The 20858-nt window shown below is 39.4% G+C and overlaps 3 protein-coding genes across 3 annotated transcripts; 2 read left to right on the top strand and 1 right to left on the bottom strand.

Annotated features, from left to right (window-relative positions):
• Positions 1-1087: 1087 nt before the first annotated feature.
• LOC133409887 (max-interacting protein 1-like) lies at positions 1088-9864 on the top strand. Its single transcript, XM_061690448.1, has 6 exons — positions 1088-1583; positions 2539-2644; positions 3365-3394; positions 4598-4712; positions 6488-6659; positions 6992-9864. Exons 1-6 carry the CDS (start codon positions 1088-1090, stop codon positions 7153-7155), a joined length of 1083 nt encoding a protein of 360 aa, XP_061546432.1. The 3' UTR covers positions 7156-9864.
• Positions 9865-9934: 70 nt separating this feature from the next.
• smndc1 (survival motor neuron domain containing 1) lies at positions 9935-15807 on the bottom strand. The gene is made up of 6 exons (XM_061690449.1): positions 15717-15807; positions 15220-15339; positions 14142-14284; positions 12213-12377; positions 11973-12126; positions 9935-11138 (listed from the first exon to the last, which is right to left on the bottom strand). The coding sequence occupies exons 2-6, from the start codon at positions 15337-15339 to the stop codon at positions 11001-11003; spliced, it is 720 nt and encodes a 239-aa protein (XP_061546433.1). The 5' UTR covers positions 15717-15807; the 3' UTR covers positions 9935-11000.
• A 1203-nt stretch (positions 15808-17010) lies between these two features.
• Positions 17011-18177, top strand: LOC133410074 (alpha-2A adrenergic receptor-like). The gene has a single exon (XM_061690812.1). It carries the CDS (start codon positions 17011-17013, stop codon positions 18175-18177), a length of 1167 nt encoding a protein of 388 aa, XP_061546796.1.
• Positions 18178-20858: the final 2681 nt, after the last annotated feature.

Genomic DNA, 20858 nt, shown 5'->3' on the forward strand with positions numbered 1-20858 from the left:
TTTATAACTATGACTATTCTTGTAATAATGCAATGGTGTATTTTCTCTCATAAAAAAAAATTTTATTTCTGTAATATTACGACTATTCACTCTTGAAGAAACGTTGTTGTTGTAGCTTTCAAGCACAAAGCAAAGCAAAGCAAATTTATTTATAGAGTGCATTTCATACACACGGTAACTCAAATGTGCTTTTAATGATTACAAGGATTTAAAAACAAAGGGGGAAAAAACATCTTATAAACATTTAAAACAAAGAGAAAAATAAAAGATTAAAACAGCATACAGTGCAAGAAATAACATTTAAAAGTTGAAATGCTCTAAAAAGCATGGGGAAAAAAAGAAGAGTTTTTAACCTGAACTTCAAAACACACTTGGGACTGACGTCACCTCTGTTGGCAACTTATTCCATTTGTGTGCAGCATAATAGCTAAATGCTGCTTCACCATGTTTGCTTTGAACTCTGTCCTCCACTATTTGACCTGAGTCTGTAAATCAGTGTAAAGACTTTAGAATTGGAGTAATGTCTTCTGACCTCTTTGTTCTGGTCAGAACCCGAGCTGCAGCTGTTTAATGCTCTTTTAGGGTGGAGTCCAGTCAGAAGACCATTACAATAGTCAAGTCAACTTGAAATAAAAGCACGGATGACCTTCTCCTGGTCTGCTTGACACATGCAAGCATTCACTATGGATATGTTCTTCAGATGGTCAATTTTAGTAATTGATTTGATATGACTGTTGAAATCAGGTCGGAATCTATCAGAACACCAAGGTTTTCGGACTTGGTCTTAGTTTTTTTTTTTTTTTTTTTAAAGAGAGTGACTCCTGGTATTTTTGTGCTGACACGATGACTGCTTTTTGTAACTGTTTTATGTTACACTACTGCAGAAGTAATATCTCAGCTGTTTATTTCTACTTCCCTTTTTGGGAAAAAAAAATACATTTCTGTTTTCAATTGAGTTGTACAGGTGATACTCAAAGGTGGACCCTACTTGTACAAGCTTAAACTGGATCTCAAGGATGTGAAATAAATTCTCCCACGGCTTTCCATGCACAACACTTGAAGTGTTTTGGAATAAAACTAAATGTAAATGATGCTTTGTTATAAATCCAACCCCCCTCTCCCAGCATTGATCATGATGAGGATGTGTTCTGTGGCCCACTTGACAATGGATGCGGCGTGCACGCGTTCAGTGGGAGGGATTATCCACCAAGTAGGGCAAGTGGCTGAGACTAAGGACTGCAATTCCATCCAGCCTCGGTCATCCGCTCAGAGCACACACGGACGACACGCCAGGGGCCGCTTGCTCATTTGCCCCCGTCACTACCCAGAAAAATCAATAAAAACTAACAAAAAAATGGTCAAGTACGTGGGACAACAACGACAGGACGACGAGCTGGAACCCCGGCAGCTAGTTTTGGAACGCGGTGCGTTCACGGACCCGCGGGATTCGGGAGACGTGTCCGACTGCTCGCTGGGCGACGCGTCCCACGCCGAGTGTTCCGCCATGGACACGTTCATGAAGAACGTGCAAGTGCTGCTGGACGCCGCGCACTACATCGACAGCGTGGATAAGAACAGCGGAAGTAAGTGGGCCGAGGACAGACGACGAGCGTGTGCGTGCCCTGAACGCGCCTCCGTCGGATCCGAGGGGGGGCAGACAACAATAGAGGCGATGTGCACGACAACGCAAGGCCACAAAGGACTTTAATACCTTATACCGCACAGTGTAACTAAATCAACCCGGACATGGTGCTAAATTCGGACAGAATGCATCGGTCGTGATCCAATTTGGTGCGTTTATTTCTTTTTGTTCAAGTGTTGTTGCGATCTGTTCCTATTTTAAAAGGCAGACCACAAGAGCAAAAACGCACTGAGTGCCACTTTTTTAATCGTCATGCATCGACGAGCGTTAAAACATCATTTTAGTTATTTTAATACATGTGAAATACGACACCAATCGCCACTTCTAATGAATTAAATATGTCGCTCCACCTATTTAAAAAAACACACACACAGCCCACAACCCTATCTTAATGTCAAAATGAGTGATTATTAAGTAGTTGTTATTAATTATAAACGCCGGTTGTCACTTTGAAGGCCAAGCTTCCTTGGCTTGGATGTGTTCACGTTCACATGGTTCCCACATGGAACATATTGCTGTCTCCTGATTGGCCTCGCACTCTTCTTCACCACCGTCGCTGAGCCAATCAGACGCGAACACATGCACGACGGGATTTGTAGTATTTTACTCAGCGGCACATAAAGTAAGAAATGGCGGATACAAATTATTATTATTATTTAATTATTATTATTATTTTTTAAAACATTTTACTAGCTTTATATTGGATATAAATGTCAATAATGACCATTTAGTTACCTCGTAAATCCAAAACTTGCTGAATATTGAGGTCAGGACACATGCTAATGCTATTAGATAACTACGACGGTAGATATGTGTCAGATCGAGTTACCTGTATATCACGTGAACTTTGAAAGTGTAAAATGTACAATTATTATTATTTTTTTGTTATTACACAGAATGTGAGCATGGTTATGCTTCGACGTACCCTGCTAATGAGACGGCACACCCACAGAAACATCGTAAATTCAACAAGAACAAGAAACTGGACAATATTCACAATAGGTGGGTTCAGTAAACTGTGTATTCCAATTATTAACCAGTCAATTTTTATCACAACAAAGGTACATACTTTGCTTTGTTTCAAACTCTCCTATTGTGTGTTATGTTATGTATTATAACAATGTTTTGTTACCTTGTCGAACTACACTGGACAAAAATAAAAATGGAACATTTTTGTTTTTGCTCCAATTTTTTTTTAATTAATGAGCTAAACTCAAAGACGTAAGACTTTTTCTATGTTCACCAAAGTCCTTTTTCTTTCAATTCTTGCTCACAAATCTGTCAGTGAGCACTTCTCCTTTGCCAAGATAATTAAATAATTAGACAGTGTGAATACTGCACGGGTGTGCTAGAGACTGTCACCCAAAAATGTTTTTTTAAATCCTTGTTAAACATTAAAAAAAAAAAAAAAACTTTAGACGCATGGATTGGACCAGCAGCATAGCAGGATGATTAATCATGAATAATCAAAGCTACAGTTGAATATTTTATATATATATTTTTTTATACTATTGCATCTATATTTTATATTTAACTTAAAAACTTCATGTAATATATGTTATAGTATTTTTTAAACTGTGTTTATTTATTTAAATTATATTTCTATTTCTACTATATTTTCATTATTCTTAAACATATCATGTACCTTTTTAAAAATAATTTATGCAACTATTTTGAGTCACAGGTCTTTCTAAATTTCTAATGTATTTGTAATCACTGCAGGTCGGCCCACAATGAATTGGAAAAGAATAGGTGAGTAATGAAAGACTGAAGTGATTTTTATGTATGTATTTAGTTGTTTTTCTCTCAGGGTGGGATTAAAAATAAACTAAAAATCCTAATTTATATATTTAAAATTTGTTAAAATAATGTGCATCCATTTGACGTTAATTATACTGAAAATCATGTTAAATGTAATCATCGCTACAATAATGCTCTCTTTCACAAGGACGTTGTATCCCATGGCTTGTAAAATTCACCTTTGACGGAGCGTAGCCTTTAGCGACACGTTCACGTAGCCTCGGTTAGCAAGTGACACGGTTCCTGGAGGACTTGCGGACATTTCCCCAGTCAGCAAATGTGAAGCATCTGTTTCCAGACAACAAGACTCCTTCCTGGTGCACAGCCTCCCCTCCCCTCTGCTGCAGGATGAGGCGACCGTAGCTGTAAGCAGACGACAAATGTCAGGATGCGTTTGTGTCCAAAATTAAATGGCCTGTTAATGTTTGCAAAACAAAGCAGGTGGGGGGTGGGTGCAGTGGGGTTTTTTGGGTGTTGCTTTGAGAGCGATTATGTCATAGCTTGACCTATATAATACATTACTGCTTTCTTCTTTCGGTATACCTGGTACCAGTTGCGGGGCCGTGTATTTGGTAACTGGGCTTTAATCAACCTCTATTAACACCACTATCGCCTCGCAATTACAGAAACCAACAATACTGTACAAAAACGTAATATAACAGCACCCAACTGTGCCACATACATCATCTGGAGCAGTTGAGAAACAATATTCATTTAATAACATGACAAAAACATACAACTTTTAAATACTCATCACCATATGTATTAATGTATTAATTAATGTTACTACTTGAACAGTTTTGCTCTGACCAACCAATCAGAGGACAAAAGCATGCTGACTTGTGAGGATGAACTTGAAATCTGATTGGTTAAAGAAACAGTGCCATTGCAAATATAGCATGACCTGGGCATATTAGATTGACATGGCAACACTTGAGGCTGAAATCTGATTCGACAAAAGAAAAAAGAAAAAAGAAAGAAAATCTAACATCCACACGCACATACTGGATGCAGATATTAATTTAACAATTAGTTTATTATTGTCCCCTGCTGTGTCTAATATTTTGTTACCTTATTTAGCTGCATCCGTGGATATCTGACTTCCTGGTCGTGCTTGTTTGTGTGTGTGCGCGTGCGTTTTTCCTCCCCCCAAAGACGAGCGCATCTCCGCCTGTGCTTGGAAAGATTGAAGTCGCTCATCCCGTTGGGACCAGACTGCAGTCGGCACACCACGCTGGGACTCCTCAACAAGGCCAAAGTGCACATCAAGGTATGGTGCTCGTTTAATGGCGCTGCACTGGCACGACAGCAAGAGTTTAATTGCGTTAAATATTGAGCCACAACATTCGGTACGCCGGCACATCTAGTGAGATCAAACATGAGAGATGTTTAAAAAAAATAAAAACAAAAAAGGAGCTACCGTGACGCTGGTTGAATTCTTCTCCTTTCAAAGCAAACGAATAAAGGCTTTTTTTCAAACATATGATAGTACACAGTGAAAACAAACAACTCACTCAGTAACCTTCTAAACTATTAATACAGGATAAAGACTATATGGTAGTGAGTATTGTTACATTGTATGCCAAAAGTTGGATGAAGTCAGGTACAGTGCCGTTAAAAAGTATTGGCCCCCTTCTTAAATTCTTATATTTTTGCATAGTTTCCCCACTTTAATGTTTAAGATCATCAAACAAATGTAAATATCAGACAAAAGTATAACCCAAGTTAACTTAAAATACTGTTTTTAAATGGTGATTTCATTTACTAAGGAGAAAAAAACTATTCAAAGTGAAAATGTTATTATTCCCCTCGTTAAATCATGAATAAATTGTGGCTAATCGCAATTTTCGAAAACCACTGCTGACCAAAAAGAACACAAAGCCTCGTCTTACTTTGCAAACAAACATGAATGATTCCCAAGACATTTGGGAGAATATTATATGGACTGACTAGATGAAAGTTGAGCTTTTTAGAAGGTGTGTGTCTCGTTACATCTGGCGTAAATGTAGCACAGCATTTCAGAAAAAGAACATCATACCAACAGTCAAACATGGTGGTGGTAGTGTGATGGTCTTGGGCTGCTTTGCTCCTTCATGACCTGGACAACTTGCTGTAATTGATGGAACCATGAATTCTGCTCTTTAATAGAAAATCTTGAAGAAGAATGTTCAGCCATCAGTTCGTGATCTCAAGCTGAAGCTTCAGCAGGATAACAATCCAAAACACACCAGCAAGTCAACTTCTGAATGGCTTTAAAAAACAAAATTAAGGTTTTGGAGTGGCCTAGTCAAAGTCCAGACTTGAATCCGATTGAAATGTAGTGGCATGACCTTTGAATTTAAGAAGGGGGGAAATACTTTTTCACGGCACTGTAAACCCCCAGACTCCCTACTGAAGGTCCAGGTACCAAATGCTTGGCCCACCACTGATATATGATATATATATAAAAAAACAAAACAAAACAAAACAAAGAAACATCTTTATACAATGTCCCAAATGTGGCCATTTGAGAAAATGTAGACTGCTTACAGGGGTTTATAATGGCTGCTTCCCAAAGAGTTTCCCATGACCTTCCCACCGTACGCTGTCTGTGTTCATAGCGAGTGAGTGCATCATCAGCGGGCACTCAGGATGTTTTAGTGGCTGCTTCCTGTTTTTTTTTTCACTTGTGGAGATTTGAAGCTTTTGTTTGCACAATAATGAGGTTGCGTAACATATAACGTAGACGCGGATTGACTACTTTTATGGGGATGACATTTAGGGGGTGTTTTGTGGTTGGAAATACTTTGCTTTGTGTATAATGCGTGTACAGTATTAGGTACCGAAAGTAAACAGTTGACTAAAGTCCTGAAAATGTGGTTCTGGTCTGATGTGGTTTTGGGTGAATGGTTGGAAACTGGAGCAGGTCGATGCAAACGCCATGCAAGAAGAGAACGAAACACACACCGTGTGTTATTCTAGCAACAGGAAACGGCTTAAATAGTGATATCGTTTTCTCACATCACTGTCCAATGCACGCCTTCATCTCCTGCTTTTCCCTTCAAGAAACTGGAGGAGATGGACCGAAGGAGTCAGCACCAGCTGGATACCCTGGAGCGGGAGCAGAGGTACCTGCAGAGGCAGCTGGCCCAGCTGGAGACGCTCGGCGAGAGGGACCGCGTCCGCATGGACAGCATAGGGTCGCCCACGGACTCTGACCGTTCAGAATCGGACCTAGGTCAGGCTAAGTTTACATTACTTGATTTTAATACTACATTTGTCCAGTTCAGTTGTATTTAACTTTTAAGTACATTTAATTTTAGAACAGTTTTCATACATTTTAATTCTAATCATTATTTAAGTAGTAGTCATTTTCCTTTGAGTACAGTGTGCATGATGTAGTATTTTGTGATACTCCTGTATATTGACCCAAGCGGCTAAAAAGGGGGCAAAAAATATTTTTTCATGGGGAGTTAACTCAACAGTGGGTTGCATTGCCCCATGAACATTTGTGGTGTACCAAAGAAACAAACATAACAGAGTTCATTGTCATTTCGTGTGTGCGTGCAGAGGAGATCGAAGTGGATGTGGAGTGTACTGACTTCTCCCTCGGAGAAATAGACAGCGTGAGTAGCGGAGGTGCCAGCGACCTGGACGACCAGAGCAGCCGGCAGAGCTCGGCCAGCGACGAGGGCTACTCCACCTGCAGCCTCAAAGTGGCCTTCTCGGCTTGAGCCCCGCCGCACTGTGCTCCCCAGATCCTTTCCCCTCCAACACCACTATTTTATGGCTTTAACCAAGGGTGGGGCGCCGACGGCACGCACAACCGTATACGATCAGACCTGCCATTGCAATTCGGGAAGAAAAAAATAAAAATAACATTAAAAAACGAGCAGAAACAGTTAGGAAAAAGGCTCTGCCCTCCCAACCCCAAAAAATAAAAATAAATACAAATAAATAAATAAAAATATCGATCCATCCATTTTCTATAGCATTTATCGTCATTAGGGCTGCTGCAGCTTATCTCAGCTGACTTTGGGTGTGACAGCAATACAAAAATAATGCAAAACATGATGGTTTTTACCATTTGGGAGAGCACCGGAAGCGCAAAATTACGTTTGAAGTGATGAAATTGGATGTCTAAGTGGAAGAGGTAAAAAAGCAAAACAAAACTATTACTGAGTTACAGAAAAGAAATCTGTCGCGCCGATAATTTTGGGGGAAGCCTGCAACGTAAAAGCCATGCTTTGCTTAGCTGGACTTGATCCGAGTGCGCCACAATTAGATTTATGCGCCCATCCTGCGTAACATTGCGTTAAAACATAGGACAGGACACCCGGAAATGACCCAGATGCATGGAAATGCAGAGTCGAAAGGAGTTTTGTCATAGGCGATATGGCATTTTTGTGATTGGCGAAAGTCAGCCCTTTGGTAATTTTTTTGTTTTTGGAATTTCAAAAACATTAATATGAGTGGAAAGTTTCTCCCTGCTGCCTCACGTTTTGCCTGCTCTACATTGGTTTTCACCTGCGCTGTTTCAAAATGCTAAATCAGCCACTACAATTCATCCCTGGTTTGAAAAATCACATTGCGTGTGCTTAATTAATACATTTGCATATACTCCCACAACACGCGACGTGAACTACAAAACAATTCAGCTTAGTGTTTGGCAGACACAATACTGGTTGTGCTTGGTTAGATCAGCTTTGACATCTGATTGCATGAGCAATCAAGAACTCAAAATGGCCCCCGATAGGAAAAAGGTTCCCCACCCGACTTAACAAATCACCAGCCTACAGCTCCAAAAACACCCCCACCCCACATGTCCACTTAAGAACCAGCCTGCAGCTCGACTCCAACCTAAACCTGAATGTTGTTGTCCCGTGATCAGCCACAATCAAAGAGAAGCACGAGGGGGTAAGTCTACCCTTCAATGAATCAAATTGATCCTCTTACAAACCAGCAAAAAAGGCCACAAATACCAGCTTGACGTTTGTTCCATTTGCCTTGTTAAAAAAAAAAAAAAAGTTGCCCTTTTTCTTTGTGGAAGGGCTGCGACATTTGCATTCCAAAAATGTGTTTTTAAACACAAAATCTGCTTTTAGTCGTCAGAGCCACAAGCATCAACTCTCTACACACGATAGTTGTTCTAATTTATTTTGCATAGTATTTATTTTCTTTGGTATATTTAATTGTGCTTCAGCTTAGAAAATGTAAAAAAAAAAAACATTTTTAAAAAACTTGACCTCCCCTTTTTTGCATTTAGTGTCAGAACCTGTTATATTTTATTTCCCATTTAGAAAGTAATAAGCTATCCGGTGCTTGTCCGAGCACAAGGCGAAACGAAAAAGCAATAACGCATCTATTTATTTTTTTAACATTGCTTTTGTCCGTCCATAAGCTAATACTATTAAGTGTCCAACTTGCAAGACTCGTGATTTAAGTAAAAAAAATAAAATTGTAAAGATATCTAAAGCTACAGTGCATGTGTGTTGAATGTTGTAACGTGCTCTGAAAAAAAAATTCTGTAGCATGAACATTTTTTTTTTTTTTTTTTTTTAAAGTTCACATTGAAAACCCTTGACTGTTTTGATACCTGGTGTTGCACTGTCCCAAACCTTCATCTACCACAATAATGACCATTTCTATCCATTTTATTCCCTGCTAGTGAATCCATCAGCACCAAATTGTGTCTTAATGTGGGTGTATGACTCTTGCACAAGTCCCTGCTCACCCCACCTACCCAATGTGTTTGGGAAATGTATCAAATGCACTATAAAAATAATTGCGCTTGGGACTTTTATGTCCAAAAAATAAAAAAGCACAGCCCCGATGTTTTCTAAATGCTTGATTAGGGATTTATTGTGATTTTATTATTATTGCGCAAAACATCCTGCTGGTGCCCTGCTGATACTTTGTTACGGTTCCTGACGACGTTCCCTGGAATCATAATAAACCTCTTCCACCAAGATGTGAACCAATCGTGTGTTTAACTCAAGTCATTTTCCATGCCACTTACCCTAGGGAGAGTCCTGTATTATGTGTAGCATTGATTTAACGGTTTCCTCTTCTAAAGTGGGTTACAGAAAATGTATTTTATTTTTTAGTCATTTGTCATTAAATAATTTCATTGATTGAAAATAAAACAAATATTGTTACCCGAGTAGCATAATTGCCCAAAGTCATTTCTGAACGTTTTCAGAAAATCTGAGAAAAAGAAAATTCAACCAACAGGAAGAGTTCAGTTGGCTTGATTAACCTTTGCGTTGACCTGCATGCATGCGTGACTACCTACAGATGTATTTATATATATATTAAAAAAAAAAAGTTTGATATTGTGACATAAGTTAAACATGACTTAGGCAACTTTGCTATTATGTTAACAATATTACATTAGCAACGATATAATAACAGACATTACTTGCATAAGTCTTTTCTTAACTGAGCATCACAACATCAATAAAAAATAGCAATGCACTTGCTAATTATTGTGTTTTTTCTTTATTTCAGTGGATTCTTAGTCATTCTGATCATGGTAACCCGCAAAAGTTGAATCAAGGAAACTGGACTTCGTTTAATTTGTTCCTTTTTCCCACAAAAAAGATAAGAGATAAATCACTAGTAATTATGCTATCGGGCTTAAAATTAGTAAAATGAAGGTTTATATACACACACAAACACAATAGATTACTTTATTAATTGGTTGTCATTAAATATAAAAAATGATCATGAATTATTTAATTTGAACTATTTCAATGTATTTTTTTATCTTAATCTACAAATGACCTCCCCCATCTGCCAGTTTTAAAAATCAAATGTGGCCTTGAGCACTAAAGTAAACCTTGGTTGCACTATTAATCCAACTAAAAAGTGCATTCTTAACAGTCATGTATAAACAAGTTAACCACTGGTTAATATAACTAAAACAAAGCTACTCAACATTCGATGGCAGATGTAAGGAGACAAAACGGTAAGGTTCTGTAAGTGATAAGTATTTATGGTTCATATTTTTCAATGCCAATTAGAAGCTCACCGACCTGACGTTTGCTGACACTGATGATGGTTTGAACTCGGCAAGTTGTTTTTCCCAATGAAAAGCAGGCAGTCGTTTATAAAACTCAACAAACTGATGTTTATTTGACTTTTATAAATACAGAAATCAAAAGCGGAAAACCAAAGCTAATTTGGGCCATCAACACTGTATTGATGTTCTTACACCCAAAAATAAAAATACAGCCTCACCAATTCTTCGAAATGTTGAGCTCGATCCACGGCGTGATGTGTATTTGGCCTGTGTGTGGAATTAGGGCACAAGCGGCTAACTTCCTGTTGGTACAGAACAGGTGACCCGATTACAAAGCAGGGTGGCTTCCTGTGTAATTTGGACAGCTTTTGATCTACCTGCACGACATTATGAAAACTACATCAATGTTTTAATTCAGTGGTGTGCAAGTGACGACTCCGTTTTTTTTTTTCCTTTTCTCTCTCCAATCATGTGTACACACACAAAATGGACAACACTGCTATATTCCAGTATACAGTCGGGGGTGAGTATTTACAGGAGATGCAGTGGGGGGTGTCACTGCGGCATTAAATGCCTGACATTGTATTTGGACGTGTCGTTGTACTGAGTCATGGGCTTGTCGGCGATGCCGCACGTGCCCACTCCCACTTTGCCGTTGACGCTTTCTGGAGACGCAAATATGCTTCTCTTCACCTACGGAAACAAACACTATCGTTAGTAAAGCCATACAAGAGACGCAATGTAACAACGAAAAAGAATTACGACACTGCCGAAGATGCATTTTACAGTATGTATGTTATTGTGGTTACAGTTTCCAGTGGTGTAGCATCATAGTTTGTAATATTATGGTTATCTTACTGAGGAACATGAGTACTACAGTTTCCTCAAATACTAGCCTCTGCTCTAATACATGCTGTGACCCAATTACATGAACAAATAGCGACCATAGCTCAAAGTATAACAGTGTATTATTTTACTTAATGGAATTATTTTTTATTAAAATTTAATTATTTGAGGAACATTTACACTATAAAAAAACTATATACTATTTAACATAATAAAATGCATTTGTAAAAATAAGGACCTCACTACTAACAAACACATACCCGTAACATTTAAAAAAAAAAAATATATATATATATATATATATATATTGTACAACAACTGTACAATTACAGGCCATTTAAATGAAGCATTAATATTTATTTGCAAAAAATAGACAACTGCATATTACTTGCTGCCGTGCCCCCATTGTCTGGTAGAGCAAATAGAGCCTCAAACTCGAATACCTATTAGAATGTGTTTTATTTTTAACCAACCATTTTTTCAAATGAGGAAAATTAACAAAACAATGTAGTCCACTATTTAATATAATAAAATGCATTTGTACATACTGTATATAAAAGCCTTCTCCCTATAACATAAAAAAAGAAATTTAACTATAATGCAAATCGGTGCCATTTCAATTATGACTCATTATTTCCTTCCCTTCCATCCATTGAAGGAGGGGGGGTACAAGAAAGTTACCTGTCCTTTCTTGTTTTTAGAGTAGGCTTTGTTGTTGAACTGTTGCCACTTGGACTTTTGGTCCTCTCGCTCCTGCTCCAGTTCCTTCATCCTCAGCACCTTCTTCTGGGCTTTCTTCTTTTTGTATTCTCGTTGCTCGGCTATCTGCTCCTTTCTAGACTCGCAAAAAAGAAAGAAGCGGTAAAGCCCCTGCCACATGCAGACATGGAATACAATACGCAAAGCACGTTTTGGGCGTACCGGGATTTGTTCCTGGACAAGCCGAGGTCGTCCTCAAGCCGCCTGCGGTCCTCCACGGCTTTGAGGTTCTGCAGGGGGATGACTTCGGCGTTGCCGTAGCCAGTGAAGGTGACGGCGGCCGTGCTGTTCTCGTGGTCTATCTCCTCGATCTCGGCCTCATACACCCTGCAAAAGAGCCACGTCTGTAAGCAGGTGAGTACGGTTCACAGATGGACCAGAATCATAAGTGACGACCGATTCATTAAGACGTGAACAGTGCTTTTCGGACGACCGTAATTCCTCAGAGTGACTGCTTATTTACTCAACTGCATAGACTACCAGCTGTTCAGAAGACTTGAGTTTGCAGTTCAGCTTTACAGATGACACATCTACTATGGAGGCGATGTGTGGAAAATACAGTTGCACCTCAATAAATTTTTATAGTGTTTGCTAACATTCGCAAGTGAGAGAGACCAAGCCCTGCTGCGAATAGTGAAAATCTGTGAGTAATTGATCCCCTGCCCCCACAAAAAATAAAACAAAACAACAAAATGGCACAAGGCGGCGCCAAAGCACTACTCGGGGAACGACGGAGGATAGATTCGTAACAGACCATGATCAAATTTGCGAACATTATCGCAGAAAAGTTAAGTTAGTTCAGTTGTCCGTAATTGTACGGATTAATTTAAAAAAAAAAAAAAAAAAAAAAGAAAAGAAAACATTTTCCTATTTCCTTGCTAATTTCTAATGAAAAATATTTAGATTATGGAACAATCTTGAGATGGTGAACTGGGTTTTTGTAAGGTGCAAGCTACAATCATCAAAATGATTAAAAACAAATAAAAGAAAAACCCTAAAATATTACACGGTGTGAGTCTACGAGTTTCACTTTTTGAATTTAACTTCTGAAAATTCAGGTTTCCAACCAAAGATATTCTAATTTATTATGATGCGCCAGGTGGTATCAGTGTCATACTAAAGGGGAGGTGTATATTGGAGGTGCTGCATTTATTTTCTCAAGTGGAGGACAATCAAATGGGGTCTATTAGAGCGGAGGAAACTTTTTGAGGAAATACGGTATACTGAGGTAAAACATACACCAAACAATATGCTTCATTTGCACGACTTATGGCTTAAATAACAATTGCCCCATTTATAACACCGGGCATTTATTTTCCCTGCAACACTGAATTGAAAAATAAAATAATGGAAAAAAAACCCAAAATATTCTGTTCTCTGCCAGCATTTGAAAGTTAATGTCTGAACGGTAACACTGATGGCATGTTGCCTGAGCGCAAGGGAATTTTGCGATGCCGGGAGAGCAATTTTGGGTTTAATACTCAACACTGATTGCATAAGCAATCTCTTGTTTTGCTGGGTTCTATGTAAAAGGCACAGGCGGATAAATAAAGGCCCCGATGAGACAATTCTATGAATCGCTGTGTAAGAGACTAATATTTCCCTTTAAGCAACAACAGCTGCCTAAATATGTGCATTGTTTGTTTTAAATATTACCTGTAGTGCCCACTCAGGATCCTAAATACAGGTGCATCAACAAATTACAATATGGTGGAAAATGTAATTTTTTTTCAGTAGTTCAATTCAAAAAGGAAAACTGGTATACTATATAGACTAAATAAATGGGTCACGCTTTTTAGAACACCACTTCCACCTACTGTCTACATTAAAAATCATGTCTTATGTAATATTCAAACTTATTGAGATGGGTAATTTGATGTTATCTTTAGCTATAACACAATCATCACAATACTAAAAAATACAAATAAATACAATCTTTGGGTTTGAGTTTCACTTTTGGAATTGAACAAACGAACTAACATTTCCACCGTATTCTAATTGACTGAGATGACCCCATATGTATTAGGCACATGTAAAACCCAAGAGCAAAGTATACAGAGGCTTGTTTGTGGTGATACAGGTGACACTCACTGTCCGTCCTGACTCCACACGGACAAACACTTGTCTCCCACTTTCCAGATGTGCCTGACAGGTGCCGGGGTGGCGCCATTGGCACTGGGGGCAGCTTCCGCGGGCTGCGAGGCCAGGAGGTCTTTGGTCAAGTCGATGACTTCCTGAAGGAGAAATTATAATCAAGCTGCAGGTCAAATGTCATTCCCTAAATCTGGGTTATAAAGACTAACTCATACAGTGAACCCCCGCTATATCTTGGGTTTTTAATCGATCGCTTTTTATGAGTTTTTAAAAGTATTTAGGCAAGTCCGAATCTTTAGTTAGACATTAATGTAACCTCTATGGAGGCACGTCAATGGTATTTTGCATTATATGTTAGCATTACAGCTGACTTTTGTTTGATAAAATTATATGGCTTGGTTGAACATTTCAGTGTTTCAATATACAATGTTTGTATCTCTTTTGTTTTGTGTGTCGGTTTTTACTGTAAACTTCAACTGGGAGTGACAAACAGCTGGAAGCCAACACACTTTGCTTCTTATTTGGAGAACTGTGAGAGTGAAAGTCTTCTTTTTAGTTCCTCAAAATTATGTAATATGATAAGTCTTCTTTTATTGACAGCGAGAGTGACTGATGCTCAGGAATATTCTTAAAAGTGTGTTTTAGTTAAGTTTAAATGGTGTTTGCAGCGGGTAAGAGGGTTAAAACTAGGGATGTTTGACACTACTATTTTCCAGACTGATACCAGTATGAGTATTCACGAGTACACACCGATACCACTAGCACGTTTGATGCATACAATTTTAACTAACACAATGACATAATTGTGAACCAAGACCTCTTTCTTTCATGATTGTATCATTACACACGATACTATCAATAAAAGTTAAACCTCCCACTTTGCACAAATTTTACTGTAGCGTAAAATAATAAATTAGCACCTACCCACATGCAACATCATCATAGCTTGTGGTATACTTAGGGTTTTAACTATTAATATAAGCAATTATAAACACGTGTTGGCGGTGGGTCTTGGTCCCTACAGCGAGGGTCCACTACATCACATTCAGTGCTCATGATGGCCCTAAATACAAACCTGCAAGTCTTTTTGGAGCTTGAGGAGATCCTCATTGTCTTGGTCGGTGGACAAGGCAACCTCAACCTGCTGTAGCTGAGCTTTGTAGCTGCCGAGCTGTTTCACCAAGTCCTCTGACATCTGTTGAACGGCATTTAGCACACAACATTGACTCTTGTGTGTCACCAGCTAGGCAACGTTAGCACACTGTATGGGTGGACGGAAAATATGACATTTACGAGCGTATCGACGTGGTGGTTTCAGTTCGCTTAAACACAGAGACTACGCCAGGAGCTCAAACTAATATTACATTCTAACTAAGACGTCACAATACGATAAAAAGTTCCGGTCAAAAGCTCGTATCTGTTAGCTTCGGCCTTCGTTAGCCGACGTTTAACCATCGCACGGGATGCTAATGCTAACGACTTAGCGGCCCGGGAGAAAAAGACAGAAAAACTGAAAAGAACAGAAATACCGCTCATAATTCTAAACACAGCTTAGTCCAAAGCTAATCTTACCTCTGTATGATTGAGGGTGATAAATAAATTACGTAAGCATTCACCTCTCACGTCTACAATTCAACAAAAAAAAAACCCCACAAGCGGAACAACAATAATGGACGTCGTACTTTGAAGCCTGTCGGTGGAAATCTCGCGATAACACAGAATATCTCGATTAAACTCGAGGACGTCTCCAGCGGCCATGATAGATATAGTTTTAATATTTTGCCACCACCACCTGTTGATGCTTCGTTTTTAAGAATTTACGATAAATATGAGGGTGCTTAGTCATAATAACAACCCCTTCAAACAACATGAGGAAGCAGGACAGTGAGTACCGAAATTCCTCAAAACATTTCAAGCTAGAAATGCCCAAACAAGACTAAATTGGTCCCCTCAAGTGCCAGAAGGTAGGCCTCAATGTGATAATTATCGAATTTTCTGACATACTTAACGTGAAAACACACCACAACCGGGATTGGTGTCTTTTAATGAGGTTCACAAAGCTGCATGATTTCTAATATAAAAGCTGTATCAGAAATGAAGTCTTTACAAATTTCCAAATCACCAGTTTTGAGCTAATTGTAATTATAGGACAGGTGTGTGACACAGCGAGAGATATTTCTTATATTTTATATTTTAGTTATCTGTGTATTTGAATAATCTATCTATCCATTTTCTATAGCCCTTGTATTGGTACACCTCGATATACCAATAATAAGCACATTGTTAAATTAATACCAACTCGGGATGGGCATTGTGCTAAATTTCCTAACATGATTTCCTAAAATGAAGAATGACTGTTAAATGAATCCTTGACTCATAGAGCTGTATTATCTTTGTAAAGGCAGTATTTTGAGCAGTATTGGAGCTCATTAGAGTCTCTTTCCGGTGACATTATTAATGTTAATCTAATATATAAAAATGACTGCTAGTGTCATTACAAGGCTTCAGAGTCTGATGGCAGCCTCCAGAAGCAGGAGGAGCCCTCCCACCCTCGCCTGTAGCGTCACAGCCATCCCTTATAAAAGAGCCCCTTTCCAGTCTACCACAACTGCTTTAAAACATCTGCTTGAACTCCATCTGTTTGCCTTCTTTTTAAAAGGTTAGTGGATGAATGATTCATTTGAAGAGGCTATTTATTTTTAAGGTGCTTGAATGTGGAGGGACGGGAATGCTTCCTCTTTTGAACACAGTAGAATTTCTCTTCTTTTTACCCCCCACAACTGACACGGAAGAACTTGAACAAAATGAAGACCGCTTCCACTGATGCCAAGTGCAGCTAATACACTTAAATCTAATAAAAGTGTCAATGGACTGCCTGAACTTGACCGATGAGACCACGGCTGCGTGGCACCCGTACACCGCTCAGACCGCGGTGCCTCTGACCCTCCTGGTGGGTGTCCTCATCCTGCTGACCGTCTTCGGCAACGTCATGGTGGTCATCGCCGTGACCACCAGCCGTGCCCTCAGAGCCCCCCAGAACCTATTCCTGCTCTCTCTGGCGTGTGCCGACATCCTGGTGGCCACGTCGGTGATGCCCTTCTCCCTGGCCAATGAACTGATGGGTTACTGGTACTTTGGCAAGGTGTGGTGTGAAATCTACCTGGCGTTGGATGTGTTTTTCTGCACTTCGTCTATCGTCCACCTGTGCGCCATAAGCCTGGACCGATACTGGTCCATCACGCGGGCCATTGAGTACAACCAGAGAAGGACGCCCCATCGGATCAAATGCACTATCTTCATTGTTTGGGTGCTGGCGGCCATTATCTCCTTCCCGCCGCTGATCACCATGAAGAAGGACGATGGCCAGGAGGACCGACCGGAGTGTAAAATAAATGATGAGAAATGGTACATTATCTTCTCCAGCACAGCCTCCTTCTTCGCACCCTGTGCCATCATGGTCCTGGTCTACATGAGGATCTACCAGGTGGCCAAGCAGAGGACGAGAGCCCTGCCAGGTGAAAGGTCGCAAGAAAACGGTCGCCCTTGTGACGTAAATTGCGGCTCGGAGCGTGAGGAAGGCCAGGTCAATGGGGAGGAAGCGGGTGAATCGTCATCCGACGGCCACGAAATAACCTTGTGTTCCCTGAAAAAGAGGCGGGCCGCCCGGCTGGCCAAGTGGGGCCACGAGAAGCCCGGAGAAGCTGCCCCAAAGTCTGAGGCGAACTCCAGCCGCTGGAAAGGAAGACAGCGGCGAGAGAGACGCTTCACGTTCGTGCTGGCCGTGGTGATGGGAGTGTTCGTCCTCTGCTGGCTACCTTTTTTCTTCACGTACACGCTCACGGCCGTGTGTGCGTGCTGCGTGCCCGAGACGCTGTTCAAGATGTTCTTCTGGTTGGGATACTGCAACAGCTCCCTAAACCCAGTCATATATACCCTATTTAATAACGATTTCAGGAGATCCTTTAAAAAGATCCTCTGCAGGAAAAGTCCATGGAGATTTATAAGCGGGCACAACTTGAAGCTACTTTTATAAATTATGTTTAAATGTAACCTCAGTATTTATTGAATGTTTTATCATTCACTGTACCTTGTTTATTGTTTTAAAATTGTTTGTACTTGTAGCTTACTTTAGAGGGCACTCATTCCAAACCATTCAATAATGTATATAACCTCAGATGGCTATCTCTATATGTAGGATAATTATACATTGTTTGCCCAATAGAATAATTTACCAAGTCATTTTTAAAAAATAGCAATCAATGTTAGCACAAAACCTTCAGCCTTTTGCTTGAAATAAAAAAAAAAAAAAAAAACTCAGGACGAAGCGTACTATACATTGACATTTGACATTTATTATATTTATTTTGGGTTGTTTAAAGGCACTTTAAATGGTGGCAGGTGTGTGCTGACTAGCATTACACATTGATTGGTTAATTCTGAACATAGCCACGTCCCAGTTACAAGATGGTGTGCACATTTGTGCAACCACATTTAAGTTTTTTTTTTTTTTTAATTAGATTTTTTTTTTTTTACTTTGTTTCAAAGATTTAAAACAATCAATTTTTACAGGTTATAGGTCACATAAATGGTGTAAAAATGTTAAAATCCAGCAGTTTGAACTGATATTAAAAACAACATTTAACCTACATTTCAATACCTAATAATAAACATTTGTTCAATCACTGAGTCATATTTTCACCTAAATTTAGGATTACCTTTTAAAAATAAAATGGCCCCTGATAGGAAAAATGGTTCCCCACTTCTTTCTTAAAGTGACATTTAACATCAGACAATAATTGCATATTTTTACCACTGTATTTGTCAAGGGCATTTTTTTCAATCTGCAGTACTCCCATCAGAAGAGAGATGATTCACTAAAGCAACACAATATCAACGAGACTGATGACTTGCAAATCAAATTTACCCCCAAATTATGCCATCCTCACTCTGGCAAAAAGCGTCTCCTCAGCCGGAGACAGTTATATGAAAGGAAAATTAAAGCTAGGAGGTGTGTGGGCGACTGCATCATTGAAGGCAGCTTATCATGAATTATTGCCCTTCATATGAGGATGTCATTAAAACCTCACACGGAGTCAAACGAGACGCCAACAGAGCAATGGAAATATGAGTGGCTTCTGCGAATAACAGCTTTCATTTGCGCACACAAGCTTATCAGTGTGTAGTGTTTGCTGTTAACACTCTTAACACTATCTTGTGCTTTTCAGCATGTATTCAACAAATAGACATTTGCGATAAAAACCTGACTAAAAGTGAAACCACTGCTCGGGATGATTCCCATGACTTGCTCAGTGGAAATTTGTTGTTTGAGATTCCTGTGGTACGCATGTTTAGACTCAATCTGTGAGGCTTAAAATATGACCGCTATCAGTCACTGCAAACGGTCATCTGTGCTGAATGAATGTCTTTCTGCTAAAGTTCCCATGAACAATGCAGCATGAGAAAAATCACCGGGGTATGTGAATCTCATGGATGCTATTATTACGTTTACATGGGAAACATCTATGACAGCATACAGTACAATAGAATAATATACAGTAGATATAAAAAGTCTACACACCCCTGTTCAAATGCTATGTTGTTGTTTTTTTTTTTGTAATATAAAAAAAAAACTAGACCAAGATAAATCATTTCTAAACTTTTTCCACAATTAATGTGACCTGCACAACTCAGTTGAACCTTTTCGTAAATCTTTTCGAGAGGGTAAGTAAAAATAAACAATTGAAATAAAGTAGTTGGGGCGACACGCTGTCGACTGGTTAGCGCATCTGCCTCACAGTTCTCAGGACCGGGGTTCAAATCCCGCCCCAGCCTGTGTGGAGTTTCCATCTTCTCCCCGTGCCCGTGTGGGTTTTCTCCGGGTACTACGGTTTCCTCCCACATTTCAAAAACATGCGTACTAGGTTGACTGAAGACTCTGAATTGCCGTAGGTGTAAATGTGAGTGCGAATGGTTGTTTCTTTCTATGTCCCCTGCGATTGGCTGGCGACCAGTTCAGGGTGTAACCTGCCTCTCCCCCGAAGATAGCTGGGATAGGCTCTGGCACACCTGCGACCCTAGTGAGGATAAGTGGTACAGAAAATAGATGGATGGATGAATGATGTAGCACACCCTCTTGTAACAGGGGATGTGTGGATGTTCAGAATTACCATGGCAATCACCTATAACAGCACACAGATGCCACCATTTAAAGTCCCTCTAATTAAGCCAAAATAAAGTTATTTGTTCTAGAAGGCTTTTCCTGACATTTTTGCTTTCTGAAGGTTTTGTGCTAACATTTATTGCTGTTTGAAATTGTTTACAATTCCCTCTGCCTTGTCTGAGAAGGTGGCTCAGGTGTGATTCCTCTTGACCATTGTATGGGTTTGTGTATGCATGTAAAATATTTTAAACTTTTAAAAAACAGAGAAGACAGAGTGTTGCACATGTTGCAGTATCAAGGATCCAGCTGGAATTGTGCAGTGTCCCACCATGTCCAGCAGATGGCACTGTGGTGAAAAAGGTTTATTTCCAATATGTATCATATATTTAATACAGATAAAAAAAACTGGTGAGTACTATTATTTTTCATTTTACCACAAACATTGGTTGGCTTGTTTATTTCAATTTAATTTCCATTAATTCCTATAGGAAAAATAGTTTCTAATTATGAAAAAATCTGAAGTTTGGAGGAACAGATTGCGCTGAACTTTCCAC

Source organism: Phycodurus eques, chromosome 11 (assembly GCF_024500275.1).
Source record: "Phycodurus eques isolate BA_2022a chromosome 11, UOR_Pequ_1.1, whole genome shotgun sequence".
Taxonomy (NCBI): domain Eukaryota; kingdom Metazoa; phylum Chordata; class Actinopteri; order Syngnathiformes; family Syngnathidae; genus Phycodurus; species Phycodurus eques.